This window comes from Caloenas nicobarica, chromosome 33, assembly GCF_036013445.1.
Source record: "Caloenas nicobarica isolate bCalNic1 chromosome 33, bCalNic1.hap1, whole genome shotgun sequence".
Taxonomy (NCBI): Eukaryota; Metazoa; Chordata; class Aves; order Columbiformes; family Columbidae; genus Caloenas; species Caloenas nicobarica.
Window position 1 is genome coordinate 264,572 of NC_088277.1, and position 19,923 is coordinate 284,494.

The 19,923-nt window shown below is 62.8% G+C and overlaps 2 protein-coding genes across 2 annotated transcripts; both read right to left on the reverse strand.

Annotated features, from left to right (window-relative positions):
* Positions 1-366: 366 nt before the first annotated feature.
* Positions 367-10,650, reverse strand: EIF4B (eukaryotic translation initiation factor 4B). The gene is made up of 15 exons (XM_065654301.1): positions 10,565-10,650; positions 6,937-7,074; positions 6,271-6,479; positions 4,463-4,579; positions 4,123-4,177; positions 3,565-3,708; positions 3,008-3,118; positions 2,557-2,724; positions 2,221-2,455; positions 1,846-1,964; positions 1,549-1,762; positions 1,308-1,372; positions 1,062-1,149; positions 724-796; positions 367-578 (listed from the first exon to the last, which is right to left on the reverse strand). Exons 1-15 carry the CDS (start codon positions 10,575-10,577, stop codon positions 501-503), a joined length of 1,827 nt encoding a protein of 608 aa, XP_065510373.1. The 5' UTR covers positions 10,578-10,650; the 3' UTR covers positions 367-500.
* Positions 10,651-12,219: 1,569 nt separating this feature from the next.
* Positions 12,220-16,611, reverse strand: KRT18 (keratin 18). Its single transcript, XM_065654556.1, has 7 exons — positions 16,133-16,611; positions 15,568-15,650; positions 14,583-14,739; positions 14,338-14,502; positions 13,484-13,609; positions 13,174-13,397; positions 12,220-12,395 (listed from the first exon to the last, which is right to left on the reverse strand). The coding sequence occupies exons 1-7, from the start codon at positions 16,562-16,564 to the stop codon at positions 12,278-12,280; spliced, it is 1,305 nt and encodes a 434-aa protein (XP_065510628.1). The 5' UTR covers positions 16,565-16,611; the 3' UTR covers positions 12,220-12,277.
* Positions 16,612-19,923: the final 3,312 nt, after the last annotated feature.

A 19,923-nucleotide genomic window follows, 5' to 3' on the forward strand; every position in this document is an offset into this window, starting at 1 on the left:
AGGAGGAAGGTCCCCGGGGGGGGCCAGTACGTTCCAGGGATGGACTGGGCGCAAGGGGGGCCCAGAGCCCCCAAAATCCCAGCAGAACCCCCCAAAACCCAGCCTCCCCCCCAAATCTGCAGCCCTACCTGGGGGGGGGGAGCATTTATTGAGGGTTAAGTTGCCAAATTCCTCCAGTTTCGGGGGGCTGGGGGGAAGGCCCCCCCAGCCCGGGACGCTTCTCCTTCGGAAAAAAAACCCAAAACCCGCACATCTGGGGTCCGGTCGCGGCGTGGCCGCAGCAGCATGCAACACAGCGCTTTCCTTATTTTTGGGGTATTTTTGCGTTTCTTTCTTTTTTTTTTTTTTTAACAACTTTAACAAAGGTTTCCAGGAGATGGTGAGTTTTAGGTTTTATTTCTGTCTCGTCTGGATAGAGCATTTGGTGGTTTTTTGTATTTTTTAATTCTCCAAACGATCCCACGGTGGCGGCTGGTTGGGAGGTGGCGCTGGGAGGTTTTTTATTCGGCGCATTCTTCATCGTCACCATCATCTTCACCATCTACCGAGAGCGCAGCATATTTGCTGGCGTGGCTGAACTGGAAGGGGAGGGACATTTGTGACCCCCAAATCCAAAATATAATTTAAAAAAAACCTAATTTGAGGGGAAAAGCCCCTGTGAGGGTGTGAGGGTGGTGCTGGGAGATGGACCCGGGGTTCAAATCCTCCCCAAAAGACACTTACGGAGGGGGGGTTCTCCTCCAGTTTCTTTGGCTCAGGCGCAGGTCGCGAGTCGTGATCCTTCCTGCTCTCCTTCCTGCAAAAACCAGACACCAGTTGGTTCCAGTTACCAGTTAGTTCCAGCTGCCATCGACCAGTACCAGACCGGGAAGACGCTGCCTTGAGGGCGAAAACCAGCGCTAAGGAGGTCAATGGGGTTTTAAGCGCAGCCCAGGGTTTAATCCCGACTCTGCAGCGCGGGTTAAACCAGAGCCCGGCCCCGCGGAGCCGTGGGGGGGCCAGGGGGGTGACACCCCCGAATCACGACCTGGGGAGTGTGGGGACCCCCCGGTGTCACCCACCGATCGGAATCCCCGGGGCCGCGGTTGGAGCTGCCGCTTCGGGCCTTGGAGCCGCCGTCCCGTCCCCCGTCTGGCTTGTTCTCATCTCCTGGGGGGAGGAAAAAGGGGTGAGGTGTCACCCTGAGCCCCCCCAAAACATGACCCCCCACCACCAGAAGCTCCGCGCCCTTTCCCTGCACCGGGGATGATTTTTTGGGGGCTGTTTGTGCAGATTTGGGTCCCAAAGCAGCAGCTCCCGAGTCTCACCTCTCCTGTGGGTGCCCTTCAGGGGGGTCCCGTCTTCCAAGGGTGGGCTTGGTGCTGTCTGGTTGCTGTGGGGGGGGGGGAAAAACGGTGCTGAACATCAAAACCTTGTGAGGAAGATAAAAAGGCTGCGGAGGAGGAGCAGGGAGCTGTTTGCTGCCGGGGGGGACCCTGGATGGACCTGGGGAGGGCACATCTTGAGGATTTAAGCCTGGGACTCGTTTTCTTCCCCCCCAGCACAAACCTGGTAGGCGAGTGCTGCTCCGAATCCGAGCTCTGGGAGCGGGCGGGGGGGTTGCTGCTCCGCTTCACCCAGGCATTCTCCTTGGGGGGGGGCGCGGGCATCACCTTCAGCGGCTGCTTCTCCTCCTTGGCCTTGGAGGTGGGGGACGGAGCATCGTCCTCCTTGGCCAGCGGCTCATTCTCCAGGGACTTCTCGCTCTCCCGCCTTCGCGTGGCTGCAGGGGGGACACGGAAGCTGCAGGGGGGGCGACAAGCGACAAGTGACCCAGGTCGGGGTCACCCAGTGTGTTAAACTCACTCCTGCCCGTGGGGCCGGTTCCCACGGAGGTGCCGGGGGGTCCCGAGTTGCCGGTCTGCGAGGACTCGCTCCCCGTACGCGATCGCTCCTGGTTCTCCTCGCTGCGCCAGCTGGGATGCCTGTGCCGGGGGGAGAAAAGAGGTGAGCTGGGTTTTTTTGGGGGGGTTGAAGATGAGCGGGGGGTTCAGAGCACCTGAGAAGTGTCATCGGCATCGCTGCCAAGAGAAAAGGTCAAGGGGAAGGGAAGGATGCAGCAGGATGGACTTTGTGTCCCTCAAACCGTCCCCAAGGGACCCCAGCACGACCAGCACGTCCCCCAGTGAGGGGGGTTTAAGCCAGAAGCCCCCACCCCAACCTCCTCCTGCCCCAACCCACCTCTCTCGGGGCCGTCTTTCTATCCTCTTGTCATCCTCCAGCTGCCGTTGCAGCTTCTCCTGCTCCTTCTGTAGCCGCTCCTCCACCTCCCGCTCCCGGGCAGCTGTGTCCACCGGTTTGGCCCCCCCGAAGATGGAGGCGGCGCGGCTGGACTGAGCCGCGGGGGCCACCGCGGTCTCCTCCTCCTTGGGAGCGCTCCGGGGCTTCAGGTTCAGCTTCGGCCTCTGCGTGGGACCTGCCAAGGAGCAAAAAACACCCGAGTGAGCACAAATCGCACCCTGAGCCGCGCTCAGCAGAGCTGGGGGGTGGTCAGGACCCCCCGCCCCGAGTCATCACCTCTGTCCTCGCGGCGGAAATCGTCCCGGCCGTAATCGTCCCGGGAGTTCCAGCGATCCATGCGGTCGTCCCGCCGGTCGTAGCGGTCTTCGTAGCCCCGGTAGTCGTCGTCCCGGCGGTAGCCGCTGCCGAAGGCCCTCCTGCCGCTGCCTATCCTGGAGTCGTAGCCTGCGGGAGGAAAAAACCCTTCCCAGTCAATCCCAGTGAGTCCCAGTCCATTCAACGCCTTCCTGCAGGCTGGTGTCTTTATGGCACAACAGCCTTAAATTAAAATCTAGGCCAAAGCTGGGCTCTGGTAAGGACTAGAGCAAGGCCAGGGATTGAAGTCGCCAGGAGAGGAAGAGCAAGAGCTCATCTTGCACAGCCCTTCTCCAGTTACGGAGGGGAACTGGGCAGCGCTGGGCAGCTGGTGTCACCCTCCCGGCGCGGTGACCCCTCGGGGACAGCCCACCTCGGTCGTAGTCCCTGCTGCGGTCATCGTAGCGGTCCCTGCCCCCAAAGCCACGGTCCATGTCCCTCCGCGGACCATCGCGATACCGATCATCGTAGCGATCCCGATACCCTGCAGGGAGGACAAGGGGGGTGAGCTCGGAGAAACCTGGTGCCCTGTTTTACTGATTTCCTTGCGCTCGTTACTATAAGAGTCATTAATCCCTTAACAAAGCAGGAAAATCCAGATGAGAGACAGTGCCCTGACAATAATGGAACTGGGGAACAAGCTCTGCCAGCGTCCGATCAGACGGAGCAGAATAAACCACACTTGGGCATCACGATAACACGGATTTTCAGGGGAAACAACAGAAAAGTGGCTACTCGGATGGAAAGATGCAGCAGATTTGGTTCTGGGCTCCAGACACAGGGGAAGTGGCCACCAAGTCTGGCAGCAAATCCGTGTGCCAGGGGAGGAGCGAAGCCGCAGCCCGAGTCCTTTGTCACCGTTCAGGTCCCCACAGTCGCTGTTTCAGGACAGCAACGGAGGGAACGACGTGATTTTTTCTGCCAACTCACTGTCCCCAAAGCTGTCGTCGCCTCTGCGGGGTGGGTAATCGTCGAAGCTGTCGCTGGCGGCAGGACGGGCCCTCCAGTCGCTCTCGAACCTCTCCGAGTCACGGAAGCGATCCCGATCTCTGCCAAAGCAGCGATCGTCCCGATCTGCCAGGGAAGGGGAGGAAATTGCAGCTTGTGGGGAGGAGAGCGGCTGTCGGCGGCAAATCGAGTGAGAGCACAGCCCGGTCTCTCCCACTTTGCTGCCCACTATCAGCGGGAACCGCCAGCTCTTTGAAAAGCCCTTGGCCAAGGCAATTAGTGCGATAGGGACAGTCCGGGGGTGTGGGAGGAACCGTTAGATAAGTGCCGGCGGGTAAAACATCCTGGCCGGGGCCTCCAGCAGCGCAGGCGGGAGCCGAGCCCGCGGCCTGACCGCAGCAGCGCTCAGACGTGGCACTTGGGGTGGTGACGACAGCAGTTTGTTCCCTCCTTAGCAGGGCTGGTCACCGACCCGGCGCAAGACGCGGTTACCGAGAGAGCCGACGCGAAGGGCAGATCGTGAGGCAGCAGGATACAAACCTTTATCCTGAGCTTGATCAGCAACATCCACTCGTATCCTTCTGTTCCCTAGAGACTGGAAAAAGAGGGAGAAATGAGCCCCGCGGCCCGAGAATGTGCAGAGGGGCGAGAGGAGCCAGTCTGAGGACAATTCCCAAGCGCGGAGCGGGTGGCTGGTACAACACAGGGGCTGACGGCCTTAAAAAGCACTTTCTGCCCCATTTAAAATCTCTCTCAAGCAGGGACAGCCACCGTTCCGCGGGAAAACACTTGTGAATGTGGCCAGGAAGGTGCCTAGTCTGAGTGGGGGGTGCTGGGGGGCTCCCACAGCCCGGTCCTGCTGCGCGGGGGTTGGACTCACCTCTTCATTGAGGCTCAGCGCCTGGAACAAGGAGTCGATGTCTTCAAACTCGGCGTAACCAAAACCTTTCAACCTCTCGGGGTTGGTGGGCTCCCGCGGCAAACGCACAGCGCTGATCTGCAGAAGGGAGAGGGGAACGCACGTGAAGGTCCGTGCTCCCCAATGGGCCGGGATGGAGTTACCCAAACCCGCACATCCCATCGCCATCAGGGACCGAATTAATTCTCTCGGTGATGAGGTTCGACTCCCCCGTCAAGCACGTGACACCAAAAGTGCCACCGATGCGTGTTTGGAGGGAGGGATTTGGTATCATCAAGAGGTTTCCAGCTGCAGATCTCAGCAGCTGCGGCGGGGACGGATTCGAAGGGCCAGGAAGGCTCTGTTCAGTGGGCAAGAGCTGCTCCGTGCCCACAAATGAGGCTCCAACCCCACAGCCATGGGCTCCTCAAGCCAGTTCCTTCGCATCCCACCCGCTTTCGGAGCTTGTCCAAGCTTCTGAGGAAAAAACCCCCATCAAAAAATCAGTTTTGGATCTGTTCAACCAAGACTTTTTGCATTCAATGTGAGTCCTGGGGTGCAGGGACAGCTTGCTGGTTTTGCTAGGTTTTACGTCACATGTGATATGTCACACTCAAAGCCCTTGGTGTCACTTCCAGGCCTGCCACGCTCACGCCTTCGACAACCCCTCCTCGCCCGATTGCGGGTCCCAAAGTTCAGCTGCTCCGGGGTCATTCCCCACTGGGAGTCCCGAAAAACGGCAGCTCGTCATGTGCCGGCACAAATCGCCTTCAGACGAGCCGCATGAGGAACCACTGCTCAAACCAGCGTGGGGCGAGGCCAGGAAGGGAGGAGGAGTGAGGGATGCGGAGCAAAATCTGTTCTGTGAGGGCCACCCCGGGCTTCGCTTCTTACTCTCCTGCTGGGATTTGGCCAAAGCCGGGGCCTCTTGGCTCCCTCCTCCTCCTCTGCGGGAGTTTCACCCACGCTATCGCCCTGCGAGGAGTGGATGCTGCCTCAGCAGGCAGGAAAGGTCACAAAAACAAGCTGAAAAGGAAAAAACGAGGGGAAGCAGCGCGGGGAACTATCTGCTGCTGTCAGCGCGGCTCATGCCGGACTCTGGCTGCATTTACCAGCGAGACCTTCCGGGATGGAAACGGCCGTTTCCCATCGCCGCGCGCTGTCCCGCCTTCGTCCTCCCCGAATAAACCCAGGGATCCAAAATTCTTAAAGCTGGGAAAAAAGAATATTGTCACGGCAGCTGCAGGCGCCCTGGGAGCATCTTGTGGCCATGGGGAGGATGGATCTCGAGTGAGCTCCCGCTGGGAAACCCCAGAGAGAACCAGGCCCAGCTCGGGCCTGTCAGCAAAGGCTGTGGTGCTTCGTGAAATTATATTTAAGAAAGGGCAGAAAATTCCAGACAGGCAGAGGAGGAGGGGAAAAAAACAAGGACCAGCAAGGCGAGAGAGAAACTATAGAATTATTATGGGTGGAAAAGCCCCTCAGGATCATAGAGCCCAACTGTTAACCCAACGCTGTCACTAAAATGTCCCTGAGAACCTCATCTGTTCAGCAGGGATGGTGACTCCACCACTGCCCTGGGCAGCCTGTTCAATGCCCCACAGCCCTTTGGGGAAGAAATTCTCTCAAATTTCCAACCTCAACCTTCTCCAGCCTCTTCCCCAGCTCCGTTCCCTCCTCTGAACTCGCTCCAGCACCTCAAGCAGGAACCACCTCATGGAGCACAAATGGGGATCCAAACCCACGGAGTTTTCCAGCCCACGCCGCCCCGGCTCCGAGCCGTTACTCACGTTGAGCCCTCTGAAGAAATCCTTGATGGATTCCTCCGTCACGTCGTAGGGCAGGTTTCCCAGGAAGGCAGTGTAGGGGGGCGATTTCGGGAGGCGGCTTCTGTCGATGTTGGGTTCCCGAGCGGCCCGCGGGGCGGTGGGCAGCAGGGAGCGGTCGATCGGAGGGGCCCGGTACACGTCGTCATCGTTACTGTGCCAAGTGGTGGAAACTAAAAAGGGAAATTTGGTGAATAATCTGCACCAGCAGCCACCAAGGAGACACCGAGGGAGCTAACACGGCACTGGAGAGCGACCGTTTTGTCCCATTTCATCCAGCCACCCGTTTAATAAAGCATTAAAAGCCTTTCCAGGATTAATTCCTGTTTGAATCGCAGCCCATCTTGTGGAAAAATACCATGGCTCGATACAAATGTTTTCAGAGGGAGAATTCACAGCGATTGCCGGTGAAGTCCTGGGCTCTGCTGAACCCGCCCGCCCTCCACTTTCTCCGCTCCGGTTACACCAACAAAAAGCCCTTTTATCCCATTTCTGTTCCCCGTGCGGGTGCGAATCTCCCTCCCCTTGGCCAGACTGCAAGTCTCGCTCCTAACAAGAACTGGGATTTGCTCTCCGAGCTTAATTACTCCCCCCAAAAAGAAATTAGGCAACGCTTGGGTGTGTCGGTACCGTCTCCTTCCAGGTCGTCTGTCTCGTCGGCCCAGCTGACTGGTTTGGGGATGTAGGTCGGGCCCCCGCCGCCACCACCGTCCTCTGCCAGAAAGTCCGTCAGAGTCAGGGTCTTGCCCTTCTTGTTCTTCTTCTTTGCTGGACGGGGGAAAAAAGAGGACGGGGGTGAGCGATGCCCAGAACGACCTGGGTTTGGGAGGGTGGCGAAGGAGGAGCCATCTGGGCCAGCGAGACGTGACACAGGCCAACGAGACGCCGCGCGGGCCACCCCATCCCAGTTTATTTTCCATTTCCAAAAGGATTAACAGCCTCAAATTCAGCACAGCTGAGAATCAAAGCTTCCATTGCTCGCACTTCACATTTTTGGGGTCGGCTGTACCCACAAAGCTGCCCAGGGGCTGTTTATTTTGGGGGGAGGAGGTGGGAGAGGAGAAGGCACCCCACTTGCACCAAGGACGAGACGCAGTGAGTGCAACACGACGGTCCCACGGCCACCGGGATTCCTCCAGAATCCGACCTGCCTCACCAACACCTTAATAAATCTCAAAATTCCTCTGGCTTGGGGATCTTGGGGATTTTTTCACCTCCATTGCAGCTGCAGAGCGTTTATTTGTCACGGCTTCAGCATCTCCCAACAGAGCCGCGTGGCGTGACGGGCTGCGACACCTCCCAGCAGCGCCGGGGACGCTGGGTTATTTTTAGGAAGGCAGGTTATGGTGCAGTTTGCAAAATTCTGTGTGTTGGGTTTTTTTTTTCCCCTTTTCCTTGCAGAGGGAATTGCTGCCACCCTGTGGCACCAACGGCCAGAGCAGGAGCTGATGGTGCTTTCACCTGCAAAACCAGCACCTTCGCCTGCAAAAATGGCACCTTCACCCCCAAAAATCTTTCCAGGCAGAGCCTTGGGGCTCAGACACCCCCATGATTTGGGAAACCCCCTCCGCAGGATTTTTAAGCGGCACTTCAGCACTTCTCTCCCCAGAAAGAGGCAAGATGAGCTGCTTTAAAAGATATTCCAGCGAAATCACTAATTGCTTTTGAAAACACGTGCTCTTATCTTCGTTAAGATGAAATAACAAACTTTGGGACGGTCGGACTTCGGGTGGATCATCCCTGACCAGGCTGCTGGCCAGGGAGGGTGATAATTAACCAGGGAAAGGTCGCAGCAGCCCTAATGACGACAAAAATAGACGCGGGAGTTTCGCAGGCTGCTCGTTTGCCAGCTCTAATTAGCCAACACTCGCCTGGCAGCGCGCAGAGCTGAGGGATTGCTCACCCGACGGCGCTTCAAATCGTTTTATTCCACCAAAATCCCTGCACCAGCACCAATACGCCAACTACCAGCAGGGAAATCGGAGCGCCTGAGTACGGACTGACCGCCCATGTGCGACACCGGGGCCCCGTCCCAGCCCCTAAATCCTCACTTTGTGGGTGCTGCTCTCCCACTTTAGGCTCAGTGTGGGTTTTAAGGCAGCGCAGAACCGCACCCTGGGAGGATGGAGCTTCTCACCCCGGCTCCCAGCACCTCCTGTTCTGACATTGTCACCACATCGTCACTCCCAACATCCCTCAGGACTCCAGAGGGGTTGGAGAGAAGAGCTGAGCCCAAAAATGACCCTTAACTCCGGGTTTTGGTAAAGCCGCGACGGCCGAGCCACACAGAGCTGCTCCATCGTCAACACTGACCCCAGGGGGGGACACTTTCCAGCCCCCCAGCCCCACATTGGTGGCCGTATCAGGGGAGTGACAAGGTACAGGTGCTGCCCAGGGGCCTTGTCACCCCCAGCTGCAAACACCTCCGGGCCTCCCAAATTTTGCCGCCGGTTTGCAGAACAAGCCGTTCTATCCGCAGGCAAAGGCCAGAGGCCGTAAATCCTGTCAGCGCTTTGGAACAACTCATAGCTCCATTTGCCAAGGGGAAACTCATGGAAAAATGACGTCAGTGCCGGATAAAAACGCCGGGAGAGCAGCGACCGCCTGGAAAAAACGAAGGAGAAAGGCTCTGCCACCAAAGATGAGCGTCGTTTCCAAGGAAAAGAGGCTGAGGGGGTGTTTTACTCTCCCCACCGTGCCGAAAACCCTTTCCAAATGACACCGGATCAGCCCATGAGCAGCCCCCAAAACCCACAGCCTGGGTTTGCTCCGGCCACATCGAACCGTCGCCAAATCCTGGGCAGGAGGCACCAGCGCGAAGCAGCTTCTGCTGCAGGATAACGGTGTCGCTGCACCTGCCAAAACCCCACCTGGGCAAAATCTGCCCCTTCCTGCGGGTTTTAAACCCGCCAAGGGGCAGCTGAGCCCCCCGTGACGTGCTGAGGCTCAGGCAGTCTCGTTTTGTCACCGAATGGGACACATGGAACCTCGCAGAGGGTCATGCAGCCGCGATCTGCCCCCAGGAGCTTCCCCCGTGGCTCAGAGCCCCCCCCACACCTGGGGGGGAACAGAGACAGCAGCGATGCCCACCCTGCCCTACGGAGGACGAAGGCGTTTGGCATCGAACCATCCATTTTGAAGCACGAAGGGGCCGTTTCGGTGTCACTGCGGCTTTAGGAGCCCAAACGGAGCCCCCATCTCCAGGCAGCGCCGTCCTTGCCTGCCACGAGGCCAATTTAACCTTTCTGCCCTGTTTTAAAGCCTCCTCTACGTGCCGGTGCCCCAGCAGGCGGGTGCCCGTCATGGTGCCGGGTTCCAGGCAGCCAGGAGCATGACAGCTCAGAAAACCGCGGAGAATTAGGGGACAAAAAGGAATAACTTCTGCATTTCCCCCCCTCGCCGGGCTCCAAATGGCGCCCACAGCTGGAAGAGAGCAGCTCCGTCCCCAAAGGCCGACACTTCGGGGCTATGGGGAGGGCGACGCTCTGGCTGGGTGGTGGATTTACCAATCGGGGGGGGTGGGTTATTTGGGGGGAAAAAAACCGGAAAAACGGCTGAGGGGGGGCTGGGGGGAGGGAAGAGCCGCCCCTGCTGCCGGCACCGACCACCACATTGCGGGGAATCAGGGCGGGAGCGGGCGCACGGTGCGTCCGCCGGTTCCCGGGGGAGAAACGACCTGTTTCTCCCCCCCCGCGCCGTCGGCCGCAAGGAGACTCAAGGGTACGCGGCGGTGCCGGCAGGCGGAGCGGCCCCGGGGCGGGGCTCCGGTACCCGAGGTGTCCCCCTCCCGGTACCCGGTGTCCGTCCCCCCCCCGGTACCCGGTGTCCCCGCCCCGGTACCCGGTGTGTGTGGCCCCCCGGTACCGGCCGCCCGACCGCGTGCGCCCCGCGCACCCACGTGGGTGCCGCCCCGCTCCCCCCGCCCCGCGCCTGCGCACTGGCGCAGCCGAGGCTTCCATCCGGCCCCCGCCCGCTCCCCCCCGCGCGTCAATCACCGCCCGCGGCGCGCGCCCCCCCACCAATGGGAGGCGGGAGGGGCAGGCGCGCGCCGGCCCTGAGGGGACGCGGGGGGAGCGGGGGGGGGGGGCCGGTTCTCCGCCACCGCCGCCCGCTCCCCGTCCCGCCGGCCCCGCCGCCGCCGCCCGGCCCCGCAGCGCCCCGGGGAGCGGAAGCTGCCGGCGCGGTCAGGGGAGCCCCATCGCTGCCGGCCGCGCCCCGCGGAGGCCGCCGGGCCCCGCCGCCGCCGCGCAGCGCTCACCTGAGGCCGCCATGTTGGGACGAGGCAGAGAAGGCAAAGGACCCGGATGGCGCCGTCACGTGACTATGAGCGGCCCGCCCCCTTCCAGAGGGGGCGGGGCCGGCTTGGGGAGCGGCTGATTCTGCGCTTGGCGGCGCCGCCCGCGCCGGGATTGCGTGGGCGGGGCCCCCGTGCAAAGCACCGGCACCCCCGTGCAAAACACCAACAGCCCCGTGCAAAGCACCAACAGCCCCGTGCAAAACACCAGCAGCCCCGTGCAAAACACCGGCACCCCCGTGCAAAATACCAACAGCCCCGTGCAAAGCACCAACAGCCCCGTGCAAAGCACCAACAGCCCCGTGCAAAACACCAACAGCCCCGTGCAAAGCACCAACAGCCCCGTGCAAAACACCAGCAGCCCCGTGCAAAACACCGGCACCCCCGTGCAAAATACCAACAGCCCCGTGCAAAGCACCAACAGCCCCGTGCAAAGCACCAACAGCCCCGTGCAAAACACCAACAGCCCCGTGCAAAGCACCAACAGCCCCGTGCAAAACACCGGCACCTCCCTGCAAAACACCAACAGCCCCGTGCAAAACACCGGCACCCCCGTGCAAAACACCAACAGCCCCGTGCAAAGCACCAACAGCCCCGTGCAAAGCACCAACAGCCCCGTGCAAAACACCAGCAGCCCCGTGCAAAGCACCGGCACCCCCCTGCAAAACACCGGCACCCCCGTGCAAAGCACCGGCACCCCCGTGCAAAACACCAGCAGCCCCGTGCAAAGCACCGGCACCCCCGTGCAAAGCACCGGCACCTCCGTGCAAAACACCAGCAGCCCTGTGCAAAGCACCGGCATCCCCGTGCAAAGCACCGGCACCCCCGTGCAAAACACCGGCACTCCCGTGCAAAACACCAGCAGCCCTGTGCAAAGCACCGGCACTCTCGTGCAAAGCACCGGCACCCCCGTGCAAAACACCAGCAGCCCTGTGCAAAGCACCGGCACCCCCGTGCAAAACACCGGCAGCCCTGTGCAAAGCACCGGCACCCCCGTGCAAAACACCAGCAGCCCTGTGCAAAGCACTGGCACTCTCGTGCAGAGCACCAGCACTCCCAGGCACCGTGATCCCCGTGCAACGCAGCAGCACCCCCTGCTTGCACCCCAGCCTTGCAGGCTGAGCCGCGGGGTGCAGAGCCACCCCCCTCACCCCGCTGCCCCGTCCCCCCGTGTCCCCCCCGGCAGCGGCGGCTCAGCCACGGGGGGGCGGCCGGAGCTCGGGAATGACCCCAGCAGCTGTCTGTCCTCTGTCCGTCTGTCCATCCGCCACAACCTGCGCCTTGCATCCACCCCGCCTACCAGCTCCCCATCCACACGCCTCCATCCCTCCATCTGTCCATCCATCCATCCATCCGTTTGTCCATCTATCTGTCCACCCATCCATCCATCCACCCATCCATCCATCCACCCACCCATCAGCATCAAACCACCCACCTGTCCATCTGTCTGTCCCTCCATCTATCCCTCTGTCCACCCTCCAGGCTCTCCAGCCTCTCACCACCCCTCGTGCCTCAGTTTCCCCCTCCAGCTGCCTCCCCGTGGCCTCATCCCTGTTCCCTCTCCCAAAAGATAAAGACACGAAGATGAAACATCTCCCCAAGGGGTGAAATTGCCATTTTATTGGTGTGGGGAGCCCGGGGGGGCCCCCCTGGGTGCCAGGTGTCCCCTGGGGCGGCTCAGTACGTCCGCACCTTCACCTCCTTGGTCTCGCTCACCACCTTCCCGTCCACCAGCCGCTGGGTGCTCCTCTGGGTGGTGGTGCTGGTGGTCTCCTTCTCCAGGGCGTCCTGCAGGCTAGGGGGGGGCCACGGGACAGCTGAGGCGGCTGGGGGACCCCCCGGGCGTCCCTTCCCTGTGCCACCCCCTTGGATGTGTCACTCCCCCACCCTTCTCCAGTGTCATCCCAAGGAACCGAGGGGTGACGGAACTGGAGTGTCCTGGAGGATGGAGCTGGGGTGCGCGGGCAGGTTGGGCTCATCCCGGCTGGGTGCCACCACCGTCCCCAGAGAACTGAGGGCGATGGGACCTGGACATCCCATCAGCCGGGGCTCATCCCTTCTGGGTGCCACCACTGTCCCCTGGAGTGTCCTGAAGGGTGGAGCTGGGACACCCCATCACCTGGGACTCATCCCTGTGAGATGCCACCACTGTGCCCTTGCTGTCCCCAGAGCATCCCGAAGGACGGAGCTGGGACATCATGTCACTTGGGACTCATCCCTGTGGGATGCCACCACTGTCCCCTCGCTGTCCCCAGAGCATCCCGAAGGATGGAGCTGGGACACCCCATCACCTGAGACTCATCCCTGTGGGATGCCACCACTGTCCCCTCGCTGTCCCCAGAGCATCCCGAAGGATGGAGCTGGGACATCATGTCACTTGGGACTCATCCCTGTGGGATGCCACCACTGTCCCCTCGCTGTCCCCAGAGCATCCCGAAGGATGGAGCTGGGACACCCCATCGCCTGGGACTCATCCCTGTGAGATGCCACCACTGTCCCCTTCCCACCCCAATCCCACCCTTCCCAACAGGTCCAGGACCCCCCACCCGTGGTGTCCCCCCTGTCCCCTCTACCTGAACTCCTCTCCCCCCTCCAGCAGCTGCCGGTAGGTCGTGATCTCAGCCTGCAGCTTGTCCTTGACGTTGAGCAGCGCCTGGTACTCGTCAGCCTGGCGCTGCAGCTCGGCGCGCAGCTGCGCCAGCTCGGCCTCGGCGCGCAGGATCAGCCCCTGCAGCTGCTCCATCTGCACGCCGTAGCGGTTCTCCACCTCCAGCAGACTGGCCTCCAGCCCGGCCTTCTGCAGAACGGCACGCGGGGCTCAGCGCCGCCGCCCGGGGGGCGCGCCGCGGGGGGCGCGGAGGTGGGATCTGGCGGGGGACGCACCTGGTTGCGGAGGGAGTCCAGGTCGATCTCCAGCGTCTGGACGGTGCGCCGCAGGTCCACCACGGTGCTGCGCGCCGTGTCGACGTCCTTGCTGCTGCGCGTGATCTCGATGGTGCTCTCGGTGATCTTGGGGGGTTCACGCACGTGGGGCTTGGGGGTCAGCGCCCACCCCAACACGGGGAGGGCAAAGCCACCCCGGGAGGAGCAAACCCCCTGGGATGGGGGTCACCCCGGGAACGTCCCCAGGGTTGGACCACGACCCTCTTGGAGAAGGTCCCCCCTGTAGGGGTGGGGTCCCTGTGGGATAGAGGTCCTCCAGGACCAGACGTCCTCCAGGAACGTCCCCAGACCAAGAACCCCTCGGAGAAGGTCCCCCCTGTAGGGGTGGGGTCACCCTGGGACAGGTTTCCCCTGGGGAATGTCCCCAATGTCGGGCCAAGAACCCCTTGGAGAAGGTCCCCACTGTAGACTTGGGGTCCCCTATGGGATGGGGGTCACCCCAGAAAGGTCCCAATGTTGGACCAGGACCCTCTCGGAGAAAGTCCCTACCAGGTCTTGGGGTCCCCTATGGAATGGGGGTCTCCCAGGAGTGTCCCCAGTTTTGGGCCAGGACCCCATTTGGTCAAGTCCTCCTCGCGGGGTGCCTCCATGTCACACTGGGGACCCCCAGGGGAACACCCCCCCACGTTGGGGTTCCCCCTCATGTCAGGACCCCCAGATGACCCCCCCATTGCGCTGGGGGCTGTTGCCACCCCTTGGCTTGACATCCCCAAGAGAAGACACCCCCCTGGAGCATCACCCAGTGGCCTGGGGACCCCGGAGTGCAGGGTTTTTTTGGGGGGGGACGGACCCACCTGCCGCCCCCATTGCTTCTCCAGGTCCTCCAGGTTCTTCTGGGCCAGCGCGTCGTACTGGGCGCGGATCTCGGCCATGATCTTCCCCAGGTCCTGCGACTTGGGCGCGTCCACCTCCACCGTCAGCGCCGAGTCCGAGATCTGGGCCTGGAGGTTCTTCACCTCCTGGGGGGGGACAGCGAGGGGCCGGTGTCACCGCGGGGTCCCCGCCGGGCCCACCCCCGCACCGGCGGGGTCCTCCCCACCTCCTCGTGGTTCTTCTTCATGAAGATGAGCTCCTCCTTGAGGGCCTCGATCTCGCCCTCCAGCTGCAGCCGAGCCATGTTGGTGTCGTCGATGACCTTGCGCAGCCCCACGATGTCGTTCTCCACCGAGAGGCGGATGGCCAGCTCGGCCTCGTACCTGGGGACACCGCGCTCAGCGCCCCGGGGCCCCGGCCCTGCCCCATCATCTGCATCCCTGTCCCGTCTTCTGCATCCCTGTCCCATCATCTGCATCCCTGTCCCGTCATCTGCATCCCTGCCCCATCATCTCCATCCCTGCCCCATCATCTCCATCCCTGTCCCGTCATCTGCATCCCTGCCCCATCATCTGCATCCCTGTCCCGTCATCTGCATCCCTGTCCCATCATCTCCATCCCTGTCCCCATCGTCCGCATCCCTGTCACATCATCTGCATCCCTGCCCTGTCATCTGCATCCCTGTCCCCATCCTCATCTCCATCTCCAGCCCCATCCTTGTCCCTGTCCCCATCTGTGCTCTTATCCCTGTCCGCATCCTCATTACCTTCTCCAACCCCATCCCTGTATTTGTCCCCATCTGTGTTCTTATCCCTGTCCCACCCCTATTCCCACCCCTGTCCCCATCCCCATTCCTGCCCCTGTCCCCATTCCGATTCCCATTCCCCATTCATTGTCCCTGTCCCCATTCCCATCCCCATCCCCATTCCCATCTCTATTCCCAACCTCATCTCCATCCATATTCCCATTCCCACCCCCATTCTCACCTTTATTCCCATTCCCATCCCCATTCCCATCCCCAATCCCTTTCCCATTTCCAACCCCATTCCCAATCCCTTTCCCATTCCCAACTCCATTCCCACCCCTATTCCTTTTTCCGCCCCCATTCCCAATCCCAATCCCATTCCCAACCCCATTCCCACCCCTATCCCCATTCTCGCCCCCATTCCCAATCCCACTCCTGCCTCCATTCCTGTCCCCCCGTCCCTCACTTGACTCTGAAGTCATCGGCCGCCAGCCGCGCGTTGTCGATCTGCAGCACCGTCCGGGCGTTGTCCACCGTGGCCTCGAAAATCTGGGGGTGTGTGTGGGGGGGACAGACGGACACACAGACACGACACCGTCACCGGGGCGCGGGACCCCCCCGCCGCCACCCGCCCACGTCACCCAGGCAGGTGCCACTTTGGCAGCTGCCGCGCTCCTGCGGGGGGGGGCGGGGGGACCTCGCCCTGGGAAAACAGCGATAAAGCAGCGGGGGGGTTCACGCGGAGGGACCCAGGCGTCTGGGACGGGCACGGCTGGCGCTTGGGCGACCTTGAGAAGGTGGCACTGGGGGGGTGTGGGGCTCGCTGCACCCTCTCTGACACCGCCTTGCCCCGTGCCCTTGGTCATGTCCCTTCACCCCCTCAAATGAAGCCCCCGCAGACGTCCGGCCCCACACCGGTGACATCTTGGGGGTGCAAAGTCCAGCCCGCTCCACCACCCGCCGGGTTAATGCTTAACCCCCCGCTGCCACGGCCAACCTTGGGGACCCGCCCATGCCGCGGGGACCCCCACCTTGTCCCGCAGCTCCTCGATGACGTCCCAGTAGTGGCTCCAGTCCCGGGCGCTGGGGCCTCTCTTGGCCATGACCTCCCGGATCTGCACCTCCAGGCGCCGGTTCTCCTGCTCCAGGTTCCGCACCTTCTCCAAGTAGGAGGCCAAGCGGTCGTTGAGCTCCTGCATCGTCTCCTTCTCGTTGGCCACCACCCCGGACCCCGACAACAACACACTGCCCCCCAAGCCAGCCCCATAGCCGGCCCCATAACCGCCCCCCGAGCTGCTCAGGCTGCTGGTGCGGGTGACGGAGATGCGGGACCCCGAGCCCCCCGCCCCGGCGTAGACGCTGGCCGCGCTGCTCAGGGGGGCGAAGCGGCGGCCGGTGACGATGCTGGAGGGGACGCCGGAGCGGTGGGTGCTGGAGTAGACGGTGCTGCGGGAGTAGCTCATGGTGACGGGGACAGCGGAGCGGCCAAGGAGCTGGACGGACCGAGCCAGACGGATGGACGGACGAAGGGACGGGTGCGATTTATAGCTGGGCGAGGAGGGGGGCGGCCCCACGGCACCTCCCCACGGCCCCGCTCCGGGCCCCTGCGCCCGGGAAGGTGGGGCTGGAGCCAGCCCAGGGCTTTGTTCTTGGGGCGCGCAGGGTGGGGGGCTGCCCCATAACCTGGGGGGCCCTAGGACAGAGGGATGAGGATCAGCCCCACATATTTTTGGGGATCCCACAAGTTTTGGGGGGTCCCGCACATTTTGGGGACCCCCCCAGCTCCAGCTCTCCCCTCCTTTGCACACCAGCCCCACATCCCCCCACTGACACACGCCCCACCCCGGGGGCGGCGGGACCCCCCCTGTCCCTGCGGGTCACAAGTGGGGGAGACCCCAGAGACCCCGGGGCGGGGGGGTCGGTGTGGGCCCCCCGTGGGGACATGGGGACAGTCCCGGGGGGGCCCGGGGGGGTTCATGCCGCCCCTCCGCTCCAGGAATCCTGCCCGGGCTCTCCCGGAGGGGCGGGGGGACCCAGGCATCCCCCCCACCCCGGGGCAGCACCCCAGCCTCAGGGACACCCCACTACTGGGTGCGTGTCCCCCCCCCAGCCCTTATCGCCCCCCGGGGCTGATCCGGAGCAGGGCCGGAGCATCGCGGGGGGGCACGGGGGAATTCCAGCGTTATCTGCGGAGTCTCGGCCCTGCGGGCTGGGGGGGCTGGAGCCCCGGGGGGGGCGTGTGGGTGGGCACGTCCCAGCGGGGTCACAGCGGTGGCTTTGGGGGGGGACGGAGTGTCCTGGGGGCGCTGCGGGTGGGGAGGGGTCACCCCGCTGCAGCGCTCGGGAGCGTGAACCTTCGCACGAGGACGCGCCTTTGCACGAGGATGCGCCGTGCACAAGCGCGCAGTTTGCACGGGCACGCACCTTTGCACAGACAAACACGCACCTTCGCCCGTGCATGCACCTTTGCACAAACGCTCACCTTGCACAAGCACACAGCCTTGCACAAGCATGCCCCCTAGCAGGAACACGCGCCTTTGCACCTTGCACGACTGTGCACTTTTGCACAAGCGCCCGTTTCCAGGCGCCGGCGCCTTCCACAAGCGCCCACCCTTGCACAAACACACACCTTTGCACAACCAAACCGTCTCGCAGACCCCCCCGCCGTGCACAGCCCCGCACCTTTGCACCTTTGCACGGCGGGGGGGACTCGCGTGGGCGGGGGACACAGGCGGGGGTCCCCGCAGCCTCCCCCCCTCCCGAATTCCCGGCCCTGCCCGTGTTTGTTCTGGCAGGGCCGTAAAGGGCTGAGTCAGAGGTGAGGGGGGGTCTGTACCCGCCCCCCCCCGGCCCCGGACTTTCCAGGGCTGGTTGGGGGGGCCCATCCTGGCGTCACCCCCGGCCCCACTCCGGCCCCTTTTGCCTGAGGAATGTGGGGCTCTGTCCCCTTCCCCTGTCCCTGCGTCCCCTTGGTCACCCCAGCCCCGTTCCTGTCCCGTTTTGCCCCATTCCTGCTCCGTTCCTCACCCAGTTTGCCCCATTCCCGCCCCATTTCGCCCCGTTCCTGCCCCACTTTGCCCCGTTCCCGCCCCCCCAGGGCTCAGCTCCCGCCCGGGGGTTTGTCCCTCTGCCAAACCTGCGCCATTTCGGCTCCTTTGAGGGTGACACCGCCGCGGGGGGGACAGGATGAGCGGGGACGAGGAAATGGAGGCGCCGGAGCTGCCCCGGGAGGGGCCGAGCTGGGGGTCCCCGGGGTTCTGACCCCCCCAGGGCCACCGTCCACCCCACGTCCCCCAGACGGTGGGGACACCCCGTCTCGCCCCCCAGGGGTTGTGTCCTCCCGCATTCCTGAGCGATGAAGCTGCAGCCGGACCCACCATCCTCCTCCTCCCTCCCAGCCCCTGGCGGTGGGGGGTGCGCGGGGGGGTCTGTACCCCCGGGGGTGACTGGGGTGGGGGATTCACGACGTGGGGCCACCCAGGGGCTGAGTGGATTCGGGGTTCACCCAGGGTGGCTTTTCGGGGGTCGTAGGGAAGTTTCTTTGCCCCCCTCCCTGTCCCGTTTGCCCTCCGTGCCTCAGTTTCCCCAGTGCAGGGGGCAAAGCAGAGCAGGGCTTGGCTTGTGTTCCAGGACTGAGCTGCTCCTGCCGGCTCTGGGGGGTCTCAGCGGGTCCCTGCCGGGACCCGGCGCCCACCCAGGCCCCCCCCAGCTCCTGCCGGCCCTATCTCCGTGGGGAGGGAGGTATTTGCCTGGAATGCAAATTCCTTCGTGATAAGAGGAGCTGGGCGGGATGGAGAGGTCTCCAGGGCTGGAGAGGAACCTGGAGGGCAGAGATTCTTGCGGGGGGTGGGATAACCTCCCAGCTCCCCTCCTCAGGCCACGGCCGCTTTCAGCCCCTGGGGGTGACAGGGGAGGCAAATCACATCCCCTTCCCACATGTCACAGTTTTGGTGGCCTTTGAGACCCCCCCCGAGCAAAGCTGGGGGGCTCAGGAGTGTCCCACCCCGGTGTGATTCAACAAGGTGATGCTGATCCAAGCGTTGGACTTGGGGGGTTTCTGGGGATTCAGGAGGGTGGGTGGGTCTGTCCCAGGGTGGAGGGATGGATGGAGGGACAGATGGATGGAGGGAGGGATGGATGGATGGATGGATGGATGGATGGATGGATGGATGGAGGGATGGACAGACCTCCCTGGGGAGACAGAGGGCTGCATGAGAAGGTGTCTGCATGGGTTTATCCCTCATTCCCGGTCACTCCCTGAACTACAACCACCCCAAGACCAAATAAACCCAACCAAGCCCCAAATTGCGCTCGTGGGTGCCTCGTGCCGTCTGGGCCCAGCACCCGCTGCTCCCGTGCGGGACAAGCCCAGTCCTGCTCAGCCAAATGTTCATTTTTTTTTGGTGGGTTTTTCCCCATTTTGAGGGCAGAGTTTTGTCCAGAACGGCAGGAGGGGACAGACAGCAGGGGCTGGCTTGGGCCTTGGGGATGTAGGTTGGAGACAGGGGATCTGGGACATGGATTGGGGACAATGGGTGGGCACAGGGGCTTGGGGACGCAGGTTTGGGCTGTAGGCTGGGGACATGGGCTTGGGGACACGAACTTGGAGATGTAGTTTGGGGACATGGGGCTGGGGATATAGACTGGGGACAGGGGTTGGGGACAGGGGTTGGGGAAGGGTTTGGGGACATGAAGCTGGGGATGTGTTGGGGACATGGGGTTGGGGATACAGACTGGGGACAGGGGTTGGGGATGGGTTGGGGACATGCCTTGGGGACAGGGGTTGGGGGCACACCCTGGGGGCTCAGGGTGCCAATGGGAC

What these genes read in the sequence shown, in the direction of transcription:
- EIF4B (XM_065654301.1), bottom strand. An exon ending in AGACGACCTGGAAGGAGACG is followed by an intron (nt 6,480 to 6,936) that starts GTACCGACACAC and finishes TTCCCTTTTTAG; the next exon opens with TTTCCACCACTTGGCACAGT. An exon ending in TGATCAAGCTCAGGATAAAG is followed by an intron (nt 3,709 to 4,122) that starts GTTTGTATCCTG and finishes CTTCCCTGGCAG; the next exon opens with ATCGGGACGATCGCTGCTTT.
- KRT18 (XM_065654556.1), bottom strand. Translation starts at nt 16,564, where the DNA reads ATGAGCTACTCCCGCAGCACCGTCTACTCCAGCACCCACCGCTCCGGC. An exon ending in TCGAGGAGCTGCGGGACAAG is followed by an intron (nt 15,651 to 16,132) that starts GTGGGGGTCCCC and finishes ACACACCCCCAG; the next exon opens with ATTTTCGAGGCCACGGTGGA. An exon ending in GAGGGGGGAGAGGAGTTCAG is followed by an intron (nt 12,396 to 13,173) that starts GTAGAGGGGACA and finishes GCCCCCCCCTAG; the next exon opens with CCTGCAGGACGCCCTGGAGA.